Genomic DNA, 13,693 nt, shown 5'->3' with positions numbered 1-13,693 from the left:
ATTCACCACAAACTCTAGAAGGTAAAGATTCACCACAAACTCTAGAAGGTAAAGACGGACCCCAAACCCTAGAAGGTAAAGATGGCCTTCAAACCCTAGAAGGTAAAGACGGACCCCAAACCCTAGAAGGTAAAGATGGACCCCAAACCCTAAAAGGTAAATATGGCCTTCAAACCCTAGAACGTAAAGACGGACCCCAAACCCTAGAACGTAAAGATGGCCTTCAAACCCTAGAACGTAAATATGGCCTTCAAACCCTAGAACGTAAAGATGGCCTTCAAACCCTAGAAGATAAATACGGCCTTCAAACCCTAGAAGATAAATATGGCCTTCAAACCCTAGAAGATAAATATGGCCTTCAAACCCTAGAAGATAAATACGGCCTTCAAACCCTAGAAGGTAAAGACGGACCCCAAACCCTAGAAGGTAAAGATGGACCCCAAACCCTAAAAGGTAAATATGGCCTTCAAACCCTAGAACGTAAAGATGGCCTTCAAACCCTAGAAGGTAAATATGGCCTTCAAACCCTAGAACGTAAAGATGGCCTTCAAACCCTAGAACGTAAATATGGCCTTCAAACCCTAGAACGTAAAGATGGCCTTCAAACCCTAGAAGGTAAATATGGCCTTCAAACCCTAGAACGTAAAGATGGCCTTCAAACCCTAGAACGTAAATATGGCCTTCAAACCCTAGAAGGTAAATATGGCCTTCAAACCCTAGAACGTAAAGATGGCCTTCAAACCCTAGAAGATAAATATGGCCTTCAAACCCTAGAACGTAAAGATGGCCTTCAAACCTTAGAAGGTAAAGATGGACCCCAAACCCTAAAGGTAAAGATATGTACCTTCTTCTTGTCACTGCTGTGTCGGAGAGACTTCATCAGTTCTTCATGTTTCTCCTCATTCTTCACCAGCACCTCCTTCATCTGTTTCACTCCATACAGAGCTCTCCTCACCTCCTCATCCACCAGCTGCTCCCCAACATCAGACAGCTCTGAGAGACAGAAGGAGGCATGGGTATGTGACGAAAGGGTGTGTGTGTGTGTGTGTGTGTGTGTGTGTGTGTGTGTGTGTGTGTGTGTGTGTGTGTGTGTGTGTGTGTGTGTGTGTGTGTGTGTGTGTGTGTTAGACTCACGCTTCAGGGTGTCCTCTGAGATGCCTGCTGCAGGGTCTTCTGCTGCGAATTGCAAGATCCCCAATGACATCACCAACACAACCCATCCAATCAGAAACCTCATCTTGTCTGATCACAGGAAGCTCAGTCTGGAAGAGAAGAAACCATGAAATACTGGAGGCATTTACTTTTACTTCCGCAACTATATCCCAAGTGACACACACACACACACACACACACACACACACACACACACACACACACACACACACACACACACACACACACACACACACCCAAACACACACGCACACACACACACACACACACACACACACACACACACACACACACACACACACACACACACACACACAATGGTGTAATTAAACTGCCAGATTTTTATGGGGACTTATTATTATGCTAATTCCATTTCAACAGGGCCGCAGAAATCGACTCCAGGAGGTGAAGGGCTCGATTCAATCTGGATCGAGGAAGTTCAGCATTACAGCGTGATTGACATTTAAAAGCATTGTTCCCGCGTTAGCTGAGACTGGATTCACGGTATGTCGGCTCAATCGGAATTTACCTTTACATAACTATTGCGCAATCTGCATCGCTTCAGCGATCCAGATTGAATAGAGCCCCTAATCTAATCCTGTGAGTTAACAGGATTTAGATTTGAGGTTGAGCTGGTAAACATCTCTTTTCCAGACAGAACTTGGTAGAGCCACACTATGCAACAGGACTGGATTAGTACAGTGTGACGAGAACAACAGCAGTTTAGTGGAATTTATTTAACTTATTGGTTGAGTTAAGATGGTTAGTTTAGTTAAGGTTATTCAGTAGAACAGTAGAATACTAACAAAGGACGACAAAGGAGTGAAACAGCTTTAGGGTTTGGCGACAGGTGAGATTAGAGGTTTAGGGGTCCCCTAAACTTAACCCAACCTCATGGAAACACTAGGTCTCTCTCTGACTGACATCAAAATTCTGTTTACTGTTCCTCGAGTTATCTGGAGCTACGAGTCTCCAACTCGTTACACAATCATTATATCCATGTGAACAAAACTCAACTACTGTAGCTCACCCTCCATTTGGAAAATCTGACCACAACTCTACCCTCTTGATTCCTGCTTACAAGCAAAAACTCAAACAGGAAGTACCAGTGACGCGCTCAATACGGAAGTGGTCCGATGAAGGGGATGCTAAGCTACAGGACTGTTTCACTAGCACAGACTGGAATATGTTCTGGGATTCATCCGATGGCATTGAGGAATTTACCACACCAGTCACTGTCTTCATTAATAAGTGCATTGACGACATCGTTCCCACAGTGTCAGGAAGTACATTTCCCAACCAGAAGCCATGGATTACAGGCAACGTCCGCACTGAACTAAAGCTGCCGCTTTCAAGGAGTGGGACACTAATCTGTATGCTTATAAGAAATCCCGCTACACCCTCCGACAAACTTTCAAACAGGCAAAGCATCAATACAGAACTGAGATCAAATCCTACTACACCGGCTATGATGCTCGTTGGATGTGGCAGGGCTTGCAAACTATCACGGATTATAAAGGGAAGCCCAGCCACGAGCTGTCTAGTGACGCGAGCCGACAAGACAAGCTAAATGCCTTCTATGCTTGCTTCGAGGCAAGCAACAATGAAATATGAATGAGAGCAACAGCTGTTCTCGACGGCTGTGTGATCACACGCTCTGTTGCCGATGTGAGTAAGAACTTTATACAGGTCAACATTCACTAGGCCGCAGGGCCAGACGGATTTCAAGGACGCGTACTCTGAGCATGGGCTGACCAGTTGGCAAGTGGCTTCACTAACATTTTCCACCTCTCTCTGACCTAGTCTGTAATACCCATGTTTTAAGCAGACCACCATAGGTCCTATGTCCAAGAATGCCAAGGTAACCTGTATAAATGACTACCGACACAGAGCACTTACATCTGTAGCCTTGAAGAGCTTTGAAAAGCTGGTCATGCCTCACATCAACACCATCATCCCAGAAACCCTAGACCCACTCCAATTTGCATACCGCCCCAACAGATCCACAGATGACACAATCTCTATTGCACTCCACACTGCCCTTTCTCACCAGGACAAAAGGAACACCTACGTGAGAATACTGTTCATTGACTACAGCTCAGCTTTCAACACCATAGTGCCCTCCAAGCTCGTCACTAAGCTAAGGTCACTTGGACTGAACACATCCCTCTGCAACTGGATCCTGGACTTCCTGATGGAAAGCGGTGGTAAGGGTATAATAGGCAACAACACATCCGCCACTCTGACCCTCAACACGGGGGCCCCTCAGATGTGCGTGCTTTTTCCCCTCCTTCATTCCCTGTTCACCCACGACTCCAACACCATAATCAAGTTTGCCGAAGACACAACGGTGGTTGGCTTGATCACAGACAATGGGACTATAGGGAGGAGGGCAAAGACCTGGCAGTGTGGTGCCAAACCAGCAACCTCTCTCTCAGCGTCATAACAGAAAGGAGCTTATCGTGGACTACAGGAAATGAAGGATCGAAAGCAACCCCATTTACATCGAAGGGGCTGTAGTGGAGCGGAGGGTGGAGCGGGTGGAGAGCTTCAAGTTCCTCGGTGTCCACATCGCTAAGGACCTATCATGGTCCACACACAGCAACACAGTCATAAAGAGGGCACGACAACGCCTCTTCTCCTTCAGGAGGATGAAAAGCTTTGGCATGGGACCTCTGATCCTCAAAAAGTTCTACAGCTGGACCATATGTGTTTGTATTAATTATGGACGCCCATTAGTTCCTGCCAAGGCAGCCGCTACTCTTCCTGAGGGTTTATTATGGATCCCCATCAGTTCCTGCCAAAGCAGCAGCTACTCTTCCTGGGGTCCGGCAAAAGGAAGCAGTTATACAATTAAAAACATTACAATACATTCATTGCAGAATTCACAACACACTAAGTGTGTGGCCTCAGGCCCCTACTCCACTACCACATATCTACAACGCAAAATCCATGTGTACGTGTGTGCATAGTGCGTATGATATTGTGTGTGTATACATGTGTCTGAGAGCTGGTTGTCTGGCCGCATCACCGCTTTGTACGGCAAGGCGCTACAGAGTAGCATACGGCCCAGTACATCATTGGGGCTAAGCTTCCTGCCATCCAGAACATCTATACCAGGTGTCAGAGGAAGGACATAAAAATGGCCAAAGACTCCAGCCACCCTGGTCATAGACTGTTCTCTCTGCTACCACACGGCAAGCAGTACCAGAGTCCCAAGTCTAGACCCAAAAGACTTGTTAACAACTTCTACCCCAAAGCCAATAGACTCCTGAACAGCTAATCAAATGGCTACCCGGACTATTTTCATTGTCCCACCCCACCCCCTTTTTTACGCTGCTGCTACTCTTCCTTATTATCCATGCATATTCACTTTACCTCGAGCTACATGCACATAGTATTTTTATTTTATTTATTTATTTTAGTAAATAACTTTCTTATTTTTCTTAAACCTACATTGTTGTTAAGGGCTTGTAAGTAAGCATTTCAATGTAAGGTCTACACCAGTTGTATGTGAAAGGTGCATGTGAAAAATTAAATTAGATTTGATTTGAAGGATTCTGAATGGGTGTAGACAAAGAAAAGCTCTCCAGTAGGTCTGCCAAATCATTCAAGGGCCATTTTCTCAAGAGGGTTTGCTGTTTTATTAACTTTCAAAGCAGAATGACTTTCCCATTGTTCCTCAACTGCAGTGTATGATTACCATTTTCTAGCTCCAAGTCTCTACTTTTATCCAATGGAAAAAACACCATTTCAAATATTGCAACATAGGACCGAATCGAGCTGGTCGGTCACTACTGTAGTTACCTCAGGTCCATTCCAGTAGAATAGTCAGCTACTGTATCAGGTCGTTTTTTTTTCCAGCACTACACCATCTCACTGGTATTCATCTTGTTGTGTTTGATGACAGTAGGTAATGTATAATGTAATGAGGTAATGTGCCCCCAAGACAACAATCAATAATCCCTCTCATATTCGCATGTACACATACTGCCTCGTTCTGCCGCTCTGACATTGCTCGCAGAATATTTATATATTTTTTTCAATTTCTGTGTATTGTTGTGAAATTGTTAAATATTACTGTTAGAAACTGTACTACTGCACTGTTAGAATTAGAAACACAAGCATTTCGCTACACCCGCAATAACATCCGCTTAACACGTATGTGACAAATAACATTAGATTTTGACAACAACCAACCTCTCCCTGTCATATTCACATGTACACATACTGCCCCAAGGACATGATGGGACAGTATGTGTATTCAGTATTCTACTCACCAGTAGAAGCTAGTAGGTTGTTGTCCTTGGTATTGAGTATTGTGTTTCTGATGTACTGTGTCCCCGTGTGTGTGTTTACTGTTCTGTAGGGATTGTGCTGTTGATCTGTACTTGTTCTGTTCCACTTCTGCTGTTCCAGACTGGACGGTTGTAATCCTATTAGTTTCTTTATCACCTTATGGTCACAGATAATCCACTAGTCAACACATATAGGGTTGATTTCCTGGACACAGATTAAGTATTGGATTAAGAAGAACTTTCAATAGAGAATCCATAAAAAATGCTATTTAGTCTACGATTACAGCTTTTTAGTCCAGGAATCAGTGCGCCCCTACGTAAGAACAAGCTATACGTGCTAAAGTCCAACCTAAAATATTTAATAGAAAAACCAAAACCTGTAACACCTTCCCCCTTATGACAACAAATATATATAGTCACAACCAACAGAAAAAAACTTCCATTGCACAACATAATCAACTTAAAAGCATCGTTACTCAAATGTGTCGCCTTCTCCATTATAAACCAGCTTCATCGGGATAGGGGGCGGTGTTTCCACTTTGGGCAAGCATTTTGTTCAAACGAAATTTCCTCCTACTCTGCCCCAGAAGGTAATACATGCATATTATTATTACTATTGTATAGAAAACACTCTGAAGTTTCTAAAACTGTTTGAATTATTTCTGTAAGTATAACAGAACTAGTTTGGCAGACAAAAACCTGAGAAGAGGTCAAAACAGGAAATGAGAACTCGATTTTCAAAACAGTGTCAAATGACACCCCTTCTAGATATGACTGAACAAACACTTCCTAGGGCTTCCACTAGATGTCTCCGTCTTTAGATTTTGGTTATATGATTCTACTATAAAGGAGGGGCTCAGAAGAGCTATTTTAGTGAGTGGTCGTCAGAAATCTCAGTCTCATTTTGCACGCGAGAGAGAGTGCTCTCGTTCCAATGCTCTTTCTTCAGACAATGAAATTCTCCGGTTGGATCCTTATTGATGATTAATGTTAAACACATCCTAAATATGGATTGCAAACATCATTTGACCTGTTTCTACGACCTGTAACGGAACTTTTTGAGTTTTTGTCTGGAGGGATTGTTCGTGCGTCATGAAAATGGATTCCTGGGCTGAACATGCTAACAACAAGTGGCTAAATGATGGGCTTTATGGAACAAATCAGTCATTTATTGTCGATCTGGGAATCCTGGGAGTGCCTTCTGATGAAGTTATTCAAAGGTAAGTGCATATTTATAGTGTTTTTGTAGCTTTTGTTGACGCCAAAATGGCGACTATTTCTTTGGCTGGACTGTGCTCTAAACGCCGTTCTCAAATTAATCTTTTTCCGTAAAGATTATTTTGAAATCTGACACAGCGGTTGCATAGAGGATAAGTTTATCTTTAATTATGTGAATAACACTTGCATCTTTTATCAATGTTTATTATGAGTATTTCTGCAAAATCACCGGATGTTTTGGAATCAAAACATTACTGCACGTAACGCGCCAATGTAAACTGAGATTTTTTTAATATATATATATATATATATATGCACATTATCGAACAAAACATAAATGTATTGTGTAACATGATGTTATATGACTCATCGGATGAAGAATTTCAAAAGTTAGTGATTAATTCTATCTCTATTTGGGGGTTTTGTGAAAGCTACCTGTGCTGTGAAAGAAATATCTGTGTTTTTTTGTATTTGGTGGTGAGCTAACATAAATATACGTGGTGTTTTCGCTGTAAAACATTTAAAAATCGGACATGTTGGCTGGATTCACAAGATGTTTATCTTTCATTTGCTGTATTGGACTTGTTAGGGTTAGGGTTATTTCTAAAAAACATTTTTGAATTTCGCGCGCTGCCTTTTCAGTGGAATGTGGGGGCCGGGGATAGACAGGTTAACCATTAAACCCGAGACAAAAACAGCCATATGTTTTTCTAACTACAGTACCAGTCAAAGGTTTGGACACACCAACTAATTTAAGGGTTTTTCATTACTTTTTGCTATTGTCTACATTGTAGAACAATAGTGATGACATCAAACTATGAAATAACACATATGGAATCATGTAGTAACCAAAATAGTGTTAACCTCTCTGGGATATGTGGGACACTAACGTCCCACTTGGCCAAAAGCCAGTAAAAATGCAGAGCACCAAATTTAAATAAATTACTATAAAAATCTAACTTTCATGAAATCACACATGCAATACACCAAATTCAAGCTACACTTGTTGTGAATCCAGCCAACATGTCAGATTTAAAATAGACTTTTCCGCGAAAGCAAACAATGCTATTATCTGAGGATAGCACAATAGTAAACAAAGAGAGAGAAGCATATTTCAACCCTGCAGGCGCGACACGAAACACAGAAATAAAAATATAATTCATGCCTTATCTTTGACGAGCTTCTGTTGTTGGCACTCCAATATGTCCCATAAACATCACAAATGGTCCTTTTGTTCGATTAATTCCATCGATATATATATCCAAAATGTCAATTTATTTGGCGCGTTTGATCCAGAAAAACACCGGTTCCAACTTGTGCAACGTGACTACAAAATACAAAATATGTACGGCAGGACCAAATCGGGAAGATAGGTAGGAGAATGCCCATGTAACATTTTGTAGGTCAGCAGTAAAACCTTGAAATCAGCCCTAGCCTTAACAGGAAGCCAGTATAGAGAGGTTCTAGTCAAGATTCTAGCAGCCGTGTTTAGCACTAACTGAAGTTAATTCAGTGTTTTATCCGGGCAGCCGGGAAGTAGAGCATTGCAGTAGTCTCACCTAGAAGTGACAAAAGCATGGATACATGTTTCTGCATCATTTTTGGACAGAAAGTTTCTGATTTTTGCAATGTTACGTAGATGGAAAGAAGCTGACCTTGAAACCGTCTTAATATGTTCGTCAAAAGAGAGATCAGGGTCCAGAGTAACGCCGAGGTCCTTCACAGTTTTATTTGAGACGACTGTACCACCATCAAGATTAATTGTCAGATTCAACAGAAGATATCTTTGTTTCTTGAGACCCAGAACAAGCATCTCTGTTTTGTCTGAGTTTAAAAGTAGAACATTTGCTGCCATCCACTTCCTTATGTCTGAAACACAGGCAAGCCAGGGAGGGCAATTTTGGGGCTTCACCATGTTTCATCGAAATGTACAGCTGTGTGTCGTTCGCATAGCATTGAAAGTTAATGTTATGTTTCAGAATGACATCCCCAAGAGGTAAAATATATAGTGAAAACAAGTGGTCCTAAAACGGAGCCTTGAGGAACACCAACATTTACAGTTGATTTGTCAGAGGAAAAACCCTCTAAAGAGACAAACTGATATCTTTCCGAAAGATAAGATCTAAACCAGGCCAGAACTTGTCCGTGTAGACCAATTTGGGTTTCCAATCTCTACCATAAATTGTGGTGATCGATGGTATCAAAAGCAGCACTAAGGTCTAGGAGCACGAGGACAGATGCAGGGCCTCGGTCTGACGCCATTAAAATGTAATTTACCACCTTCACAAGTGCAGTCTCAGTGCAACAGCTTTTTCTAAAAATGTTGAGAGGAATGGGAGATTCGATATAGGCCGATAGTTCTCTAAATTTTCTGTGTCAAAGTTAGTTCTTTTCAAGAGAGGCTTTCTTGAGCTTTTGAAATATCCCAGCGACTCCCCACGGACTTAGATGTGAGCCCCAGAGCTAGGTGTTGTTCTGTAGATCCGATGCAGGAGGTGTGAGCCCCAGACCGAGGTGTTGGTCTATAGTTCCGATGCAGGAGGTGTGAGCCTCAGACCGAGGTGTTGTCCTGTAGATCCGATGCAGGAGGTGTGAGTCCCAGGCCGAGGTGTTGGCCTGTAGATCCGATGCAGGAGGTGTGAGCCCCAGACTGAGGTGTTGGCCTGTAGATCCGATGCAGGAGGTATGAGCCCCAGACCGAGGTGTGGCCTGTAGATCCGATGCAGGAGGTGTGAGCCCCAGACTGAGGTGTTGGTCTATAGATCCGATGCAGGAGGTGTGAGCCCCAGAGCTAGGTGTTGGCCTGTAGATCCGATGCAGGAGGTGTGAGCCCCAGAGCTAGGTGTTGTCCTGTAGATCCGATGCAGGAGGTGTGAGCCCCAGACCGAGGTGTTGGCCTGTAGATCCGATGCAGGAGGTGTGAGCCCCAGACCGAGGTGTTGGCCTGCAGATCCGATGCAGGAGGTGTGAGCCGCAGACTGAGGTGTTGTCCTGTAGATCAGATGCAGGAGGTGTGAGCCCCAGACCGAGGTGTTGTCCTGTAGATCCGATGCAGGAGGTGTGAGCCCCAGACTGAGGTGTTGTCCTGTAGATCCGATGCAGGAGGTGTTTACCCCAGACTGAGGTGTTTGCCTGTAGATCCGATGCAGGAGGTGTGAGCCCCAGACTGAGGTGTTTGCCCCGTAGATCCGATGCAGGAGGTGTGAGCCCCAGACTGAGGTGTTGGCCTGTAGATCCGATGCAGGAGATGTGAGCCCCAGACTGAGGTGTTGTCCTGTAGATCCGATGCAGGAGGTGTGAGCCCCAGACTGAGGTGTTGTCCTGTAGATCCGATGCAGGAGGTGTGAGCCCCAGACTGAGGTGTTGTCCTGTAGATCCGATGCAGGAGGTGTGAGCCCCAGACCGAGGTGTTTCTCCTGTAGATCCGATGCAGGAGGTGTGAGCCCCAGACTGAGGTGTTGTCCTGTAGATCCGATGCAGGAGGTGTGAGCCCCAGACCGAGGTGTTGGCCTGTAGATCCGATGCAGGAGGTGTGAGCTCCATTATCTATTACAGGATGTCTTAGACATTTTGCAGAACCTGGGAGAGCTATTATATACGGTACTCTGTACCAACTTCTGCCTACAATTGTATTACTAAAGGAGTATTTTAATACTTAAATTCCTGACATTTAATCCTATTAAAAATTCCCTGTCTTAGGTCAATTAGGATCACCACTTTATTTTAAGAAAACGAAATGTCAGAATAATAGTAGAGAGAATGATTGATTTCAGCTTTTATTTCTTTCATCACATTCCCAGTGAGTCAGAATTTTACATACTGTACACTCAATTGTTATTTGGTAGCATTGCCTTTAAATTGTTTAACTTGGGTCAAACGTTTTGGGTAGCCTTCCACAAGCTTCCCACAATAAGTTGGGTGAATCTTGGCCCATTCCCCCTGACAGAGCTGGTGTAACTGCGTCAGGTTTGTAGGCCTCCTTGCTCGCACATGCTTTTTCAGTTCTGCCCACAAATTTTCTATAGGATTGAGGTCAGGGCTTTGTGATGGCCACTCCAATACCTTGACTTTGTTGTCCTTAAGCCATTTTGCCACAACTGTGGAAGTATGATTGGGGTCATTGTCCATTTGGAAGACCCATTTGCGACCAAGCTTTAACTTCCTGACTGATGTCTTGAGATGTTGCTTCAATATATCCAAATACTTTTCCTTCCTCAAGTAGCCATCTATTTTGTGAAGTGCACCAGTCCCTCCTGCAGCAAAGCACCCCCAAAACATGATGCTGCCACCCCGTGCTTCACGGTTGGGATTATGTTCTTCGTCTTGCAAACCTCCCCCTTTTTCCTCCAAACATAACGATGGTCATTATGGCCAAACAGTTCTATTTTTGTTTCATCAGACCAGAGGACGTTTCTCCAAAAAGTACAATCTTTGTCCCTATGTGCAGTTAGTTGCAAACCGTAGTCAGGCTTTTTTTATTGCGGTTTTGGAGCAGTGGCTTCTTCTTTGCTAAGCGGCCTTTCAGGTTATGTTGATATAGGACTTGTTTTATTGTGGATATAGATACTTTTGTACGTGTTTCCTCCAGCATCTTCACAAGGTCCTTTGCTGTTGTTCTAGGTTTGATTAGCACTTTTCACAACCAAAGTACATAAATCTCTAGGAGACAGAACGTGTCTCCTTCCTGAGCAGTATGACGGCTGCGTGGTCCCATGGTGTTTATACTTGCGTACTATTGTTTGTACAGATGAACGTGGTACCTTCAGGCGTTTGGAAATTGCTCCCAAGGATGAACCAGTCTACAATTTTTTTCTGAGGTCTTGGCTGATTTCATTTGATTTTCCCATGATGTCAAGCAAGAGGCACTGAGTTTGAAGGTAGGCCTTGAAGGTAGGCCTCATACACTTCCAATTGACTAAAATTATGTCTATTAGCCTATCAGAAGCTTCTAAAGCCATGACATAATTTTCTGGAACTGTTCAAGCTCTTTAAAGGCACAGTCAATTTAGTGTATGTAAACTTCTGACCCACTGGAATTGTGATATAGTGAATTATAATTGAAATAATCTGTCTAAACAATTGTTGGAAAAAATACTTGTGTCATGCTCAAAGTAGATGTCCTAACCGACTTGCCAAAACAATATTGTGTTAACAAGAAATGTGTGGAGTGGTTGAAAAACAAGTTTTAATGACTCCAACCTAAGTGTATGTAAACTTCAGACTTCAACTGTACACACAATACCCCATAATGACAAAGAGAAAACAAGTTTTTATATATTTTTCCACATTTATTAAAAATAAAATAAATAAATACCTTATTTACATAAGTTTTCAGACTTTTAATTTTTAATTTTTTTTATCTTAATTTTTGAATTTTTGAATTTTTGAATTTTAGATTTTTTTTTTTTTTTTTTTAGCTTAATATTGCGGAAAGAATGTTGCTTCCAATGTAATTGTCTGCATCATTTCCAATCCCCCATATTTTTGGGGGTAAATATATATATCCATACACGTATGCATACATATACACATATATACATACACATACCTATATAGACATACATACTTTTTTAAAGAATATTCCTTTATTATTATTCCCCGCAAACCCTACCACCGTTCCCCCAATTGGAGTAAACTGATAAACATTTCTGTTTTTACCTTCAATTTATACATCTTATACACATTTTACAGACACAGTCTACTTTATAATAGTTCTCTCTTGTTTGTTCTTAGTCCTTCCTCTATTTCTGTTGTCCATCCAGTTTGATTTCCACTTGTAACTGTGCTATTTCACAAAAGCTCCGCACCTATACACATTTCACAGATCTCGTATGCCCTACATTGTTTATCTTGTTATTAGTCCCACCCTTCAGCTCCACTCAACCCTTCCCATCTATCTTCCAACATCATCCATTTCAGATTTTTATTTGCCATCTTTAAATGTTCCAAGGTGGCTTAGCAGTTCAGACGTCTTTTTCCGTATTGTCGTGTCGTGTCCTGTATATACATATATTTACACCTTTTCTTCACATATCTTTTATTTATTTTATTATCCAAGAACTCAACTACAAAAGCTTTCCTGCAAAAGCTTTCCTGCAACCCGCTTCACCAATTACAATAAGTATTATTTACCTCAATCTGAAAATCCATCGTGGAAGATAGCCAGGGGCTAATTCAGAAGCTAGCCTGAAAGCTAACCAGAAGCTACTCCGATAGCTAGCCAGAAGCTAATCTGTAGCTGCCCCGAAATTAGCCGGTTTGCTGGCTAGCGTTGGTGTTTCAGCTGCCCACGTTTTGCGGTCATCAGCTATTCCTTTAGCTCGATAATCTACCGGCACTTTTGTGCAACGCGACTCGGACCGGAGCATTCCGGGACTTTTTTTTCTCTCAGTTTCCCCGGATTCCAACCGCAGGCTCTGGACACTTGCACCTTGATTTCGACGGCTAGCTAGCTGCATACCGTGTGACTATTGGCTTACGTCGACCCCGGAGCAAACTCAAATCATGCTGGAGCTAGCCAGCTGAGGAGTTCCATCACCATCCGGACCCGTTTCTTTTGTTGCTGCTGCAGATACGGAACCCCACCGGGCCCTCACGACTGACTGCCGACGTTATCTGCCCGAGGGATTTATCCAACCGGCACCTCCGTCCCGACGTTACCTGAACGCTCATCTGAGGCCCGCTAATCGTTAGCTGTCTTATCGGCTGCTATCTGAACAAAACCCCACTACACGGAACCTACCGACGGAAACGCACGAGGTATCTACAAACAGACCTCCATCCTATGCTGCTACCGATAGCCATATACCCGGCCAGCTGTCTGGATCGCCACGACCCCAACCAACCTCTACTCACTGGACCCTTATTGATCACTCGATTAAGCATGCCTCTCCTTAATGTAAATATGCCTTGTCCATTGCTGTTCTGGTTAGTGTTTATTGGCTTATTTCACTGTAGAGATTCTAGCCCTGCTCTCTATACCATATCTAACCTCTCAGTTCCAC

At 42.9% G+C, this 13,693-nt stretch overlaps 1 protein-coding gene across 1 annotated transcript in view; it reads right to left on the bottom strand.

Annotated features, from left to right (window-relative positions):
* The window catches only part of LOC129814559 (clusterin-like protein 1), a 10,989-nt gene extending 5,447 nt beyond the window's left edge, over positions 1–5,542 (bottom strand). The window contains exons 1-3 of the mRNA XM_055867735.1: positions 5,454–5,542; positions 1,135–1,262; positions 845–993 (exon numbers count right to left, since the gene is read on the bottom strand). Of these exons, the coding sequence (XP_055723710.1) occupies positions 845–993; positions 1,135–1,237 (252 nt within the window). The 5' untranslated portion in view covers positions 1,238–1,262; positions 5,454–5,542. The remainder of the gene's footprint in view (positions 1–844; positions 994–1,134; positions 1,263–5,453) is intronic.
* Between the last annotated feature and the right edge of the window lie 8,151 nt (positions 5,543–13,693).

Source organism: Salvelinus fontinalis, chromosome 17 (genome assembly GCF_029448725.1).
Source record: "Salvelinus fontinalis isolate EN_2023a chromosome 17, ASM2944872v1, whole genome shotgun sequence".
Lineage (NCBI taxonomy): Eukaryota > Metazoa > Chordata > Actinopteri > Salmoniformes > Salmonidae > Salvelinus > Salvelinus fontinalis.
This window is presented reverse-complemented; position numbering and strand designations above follow the sequence as displayed.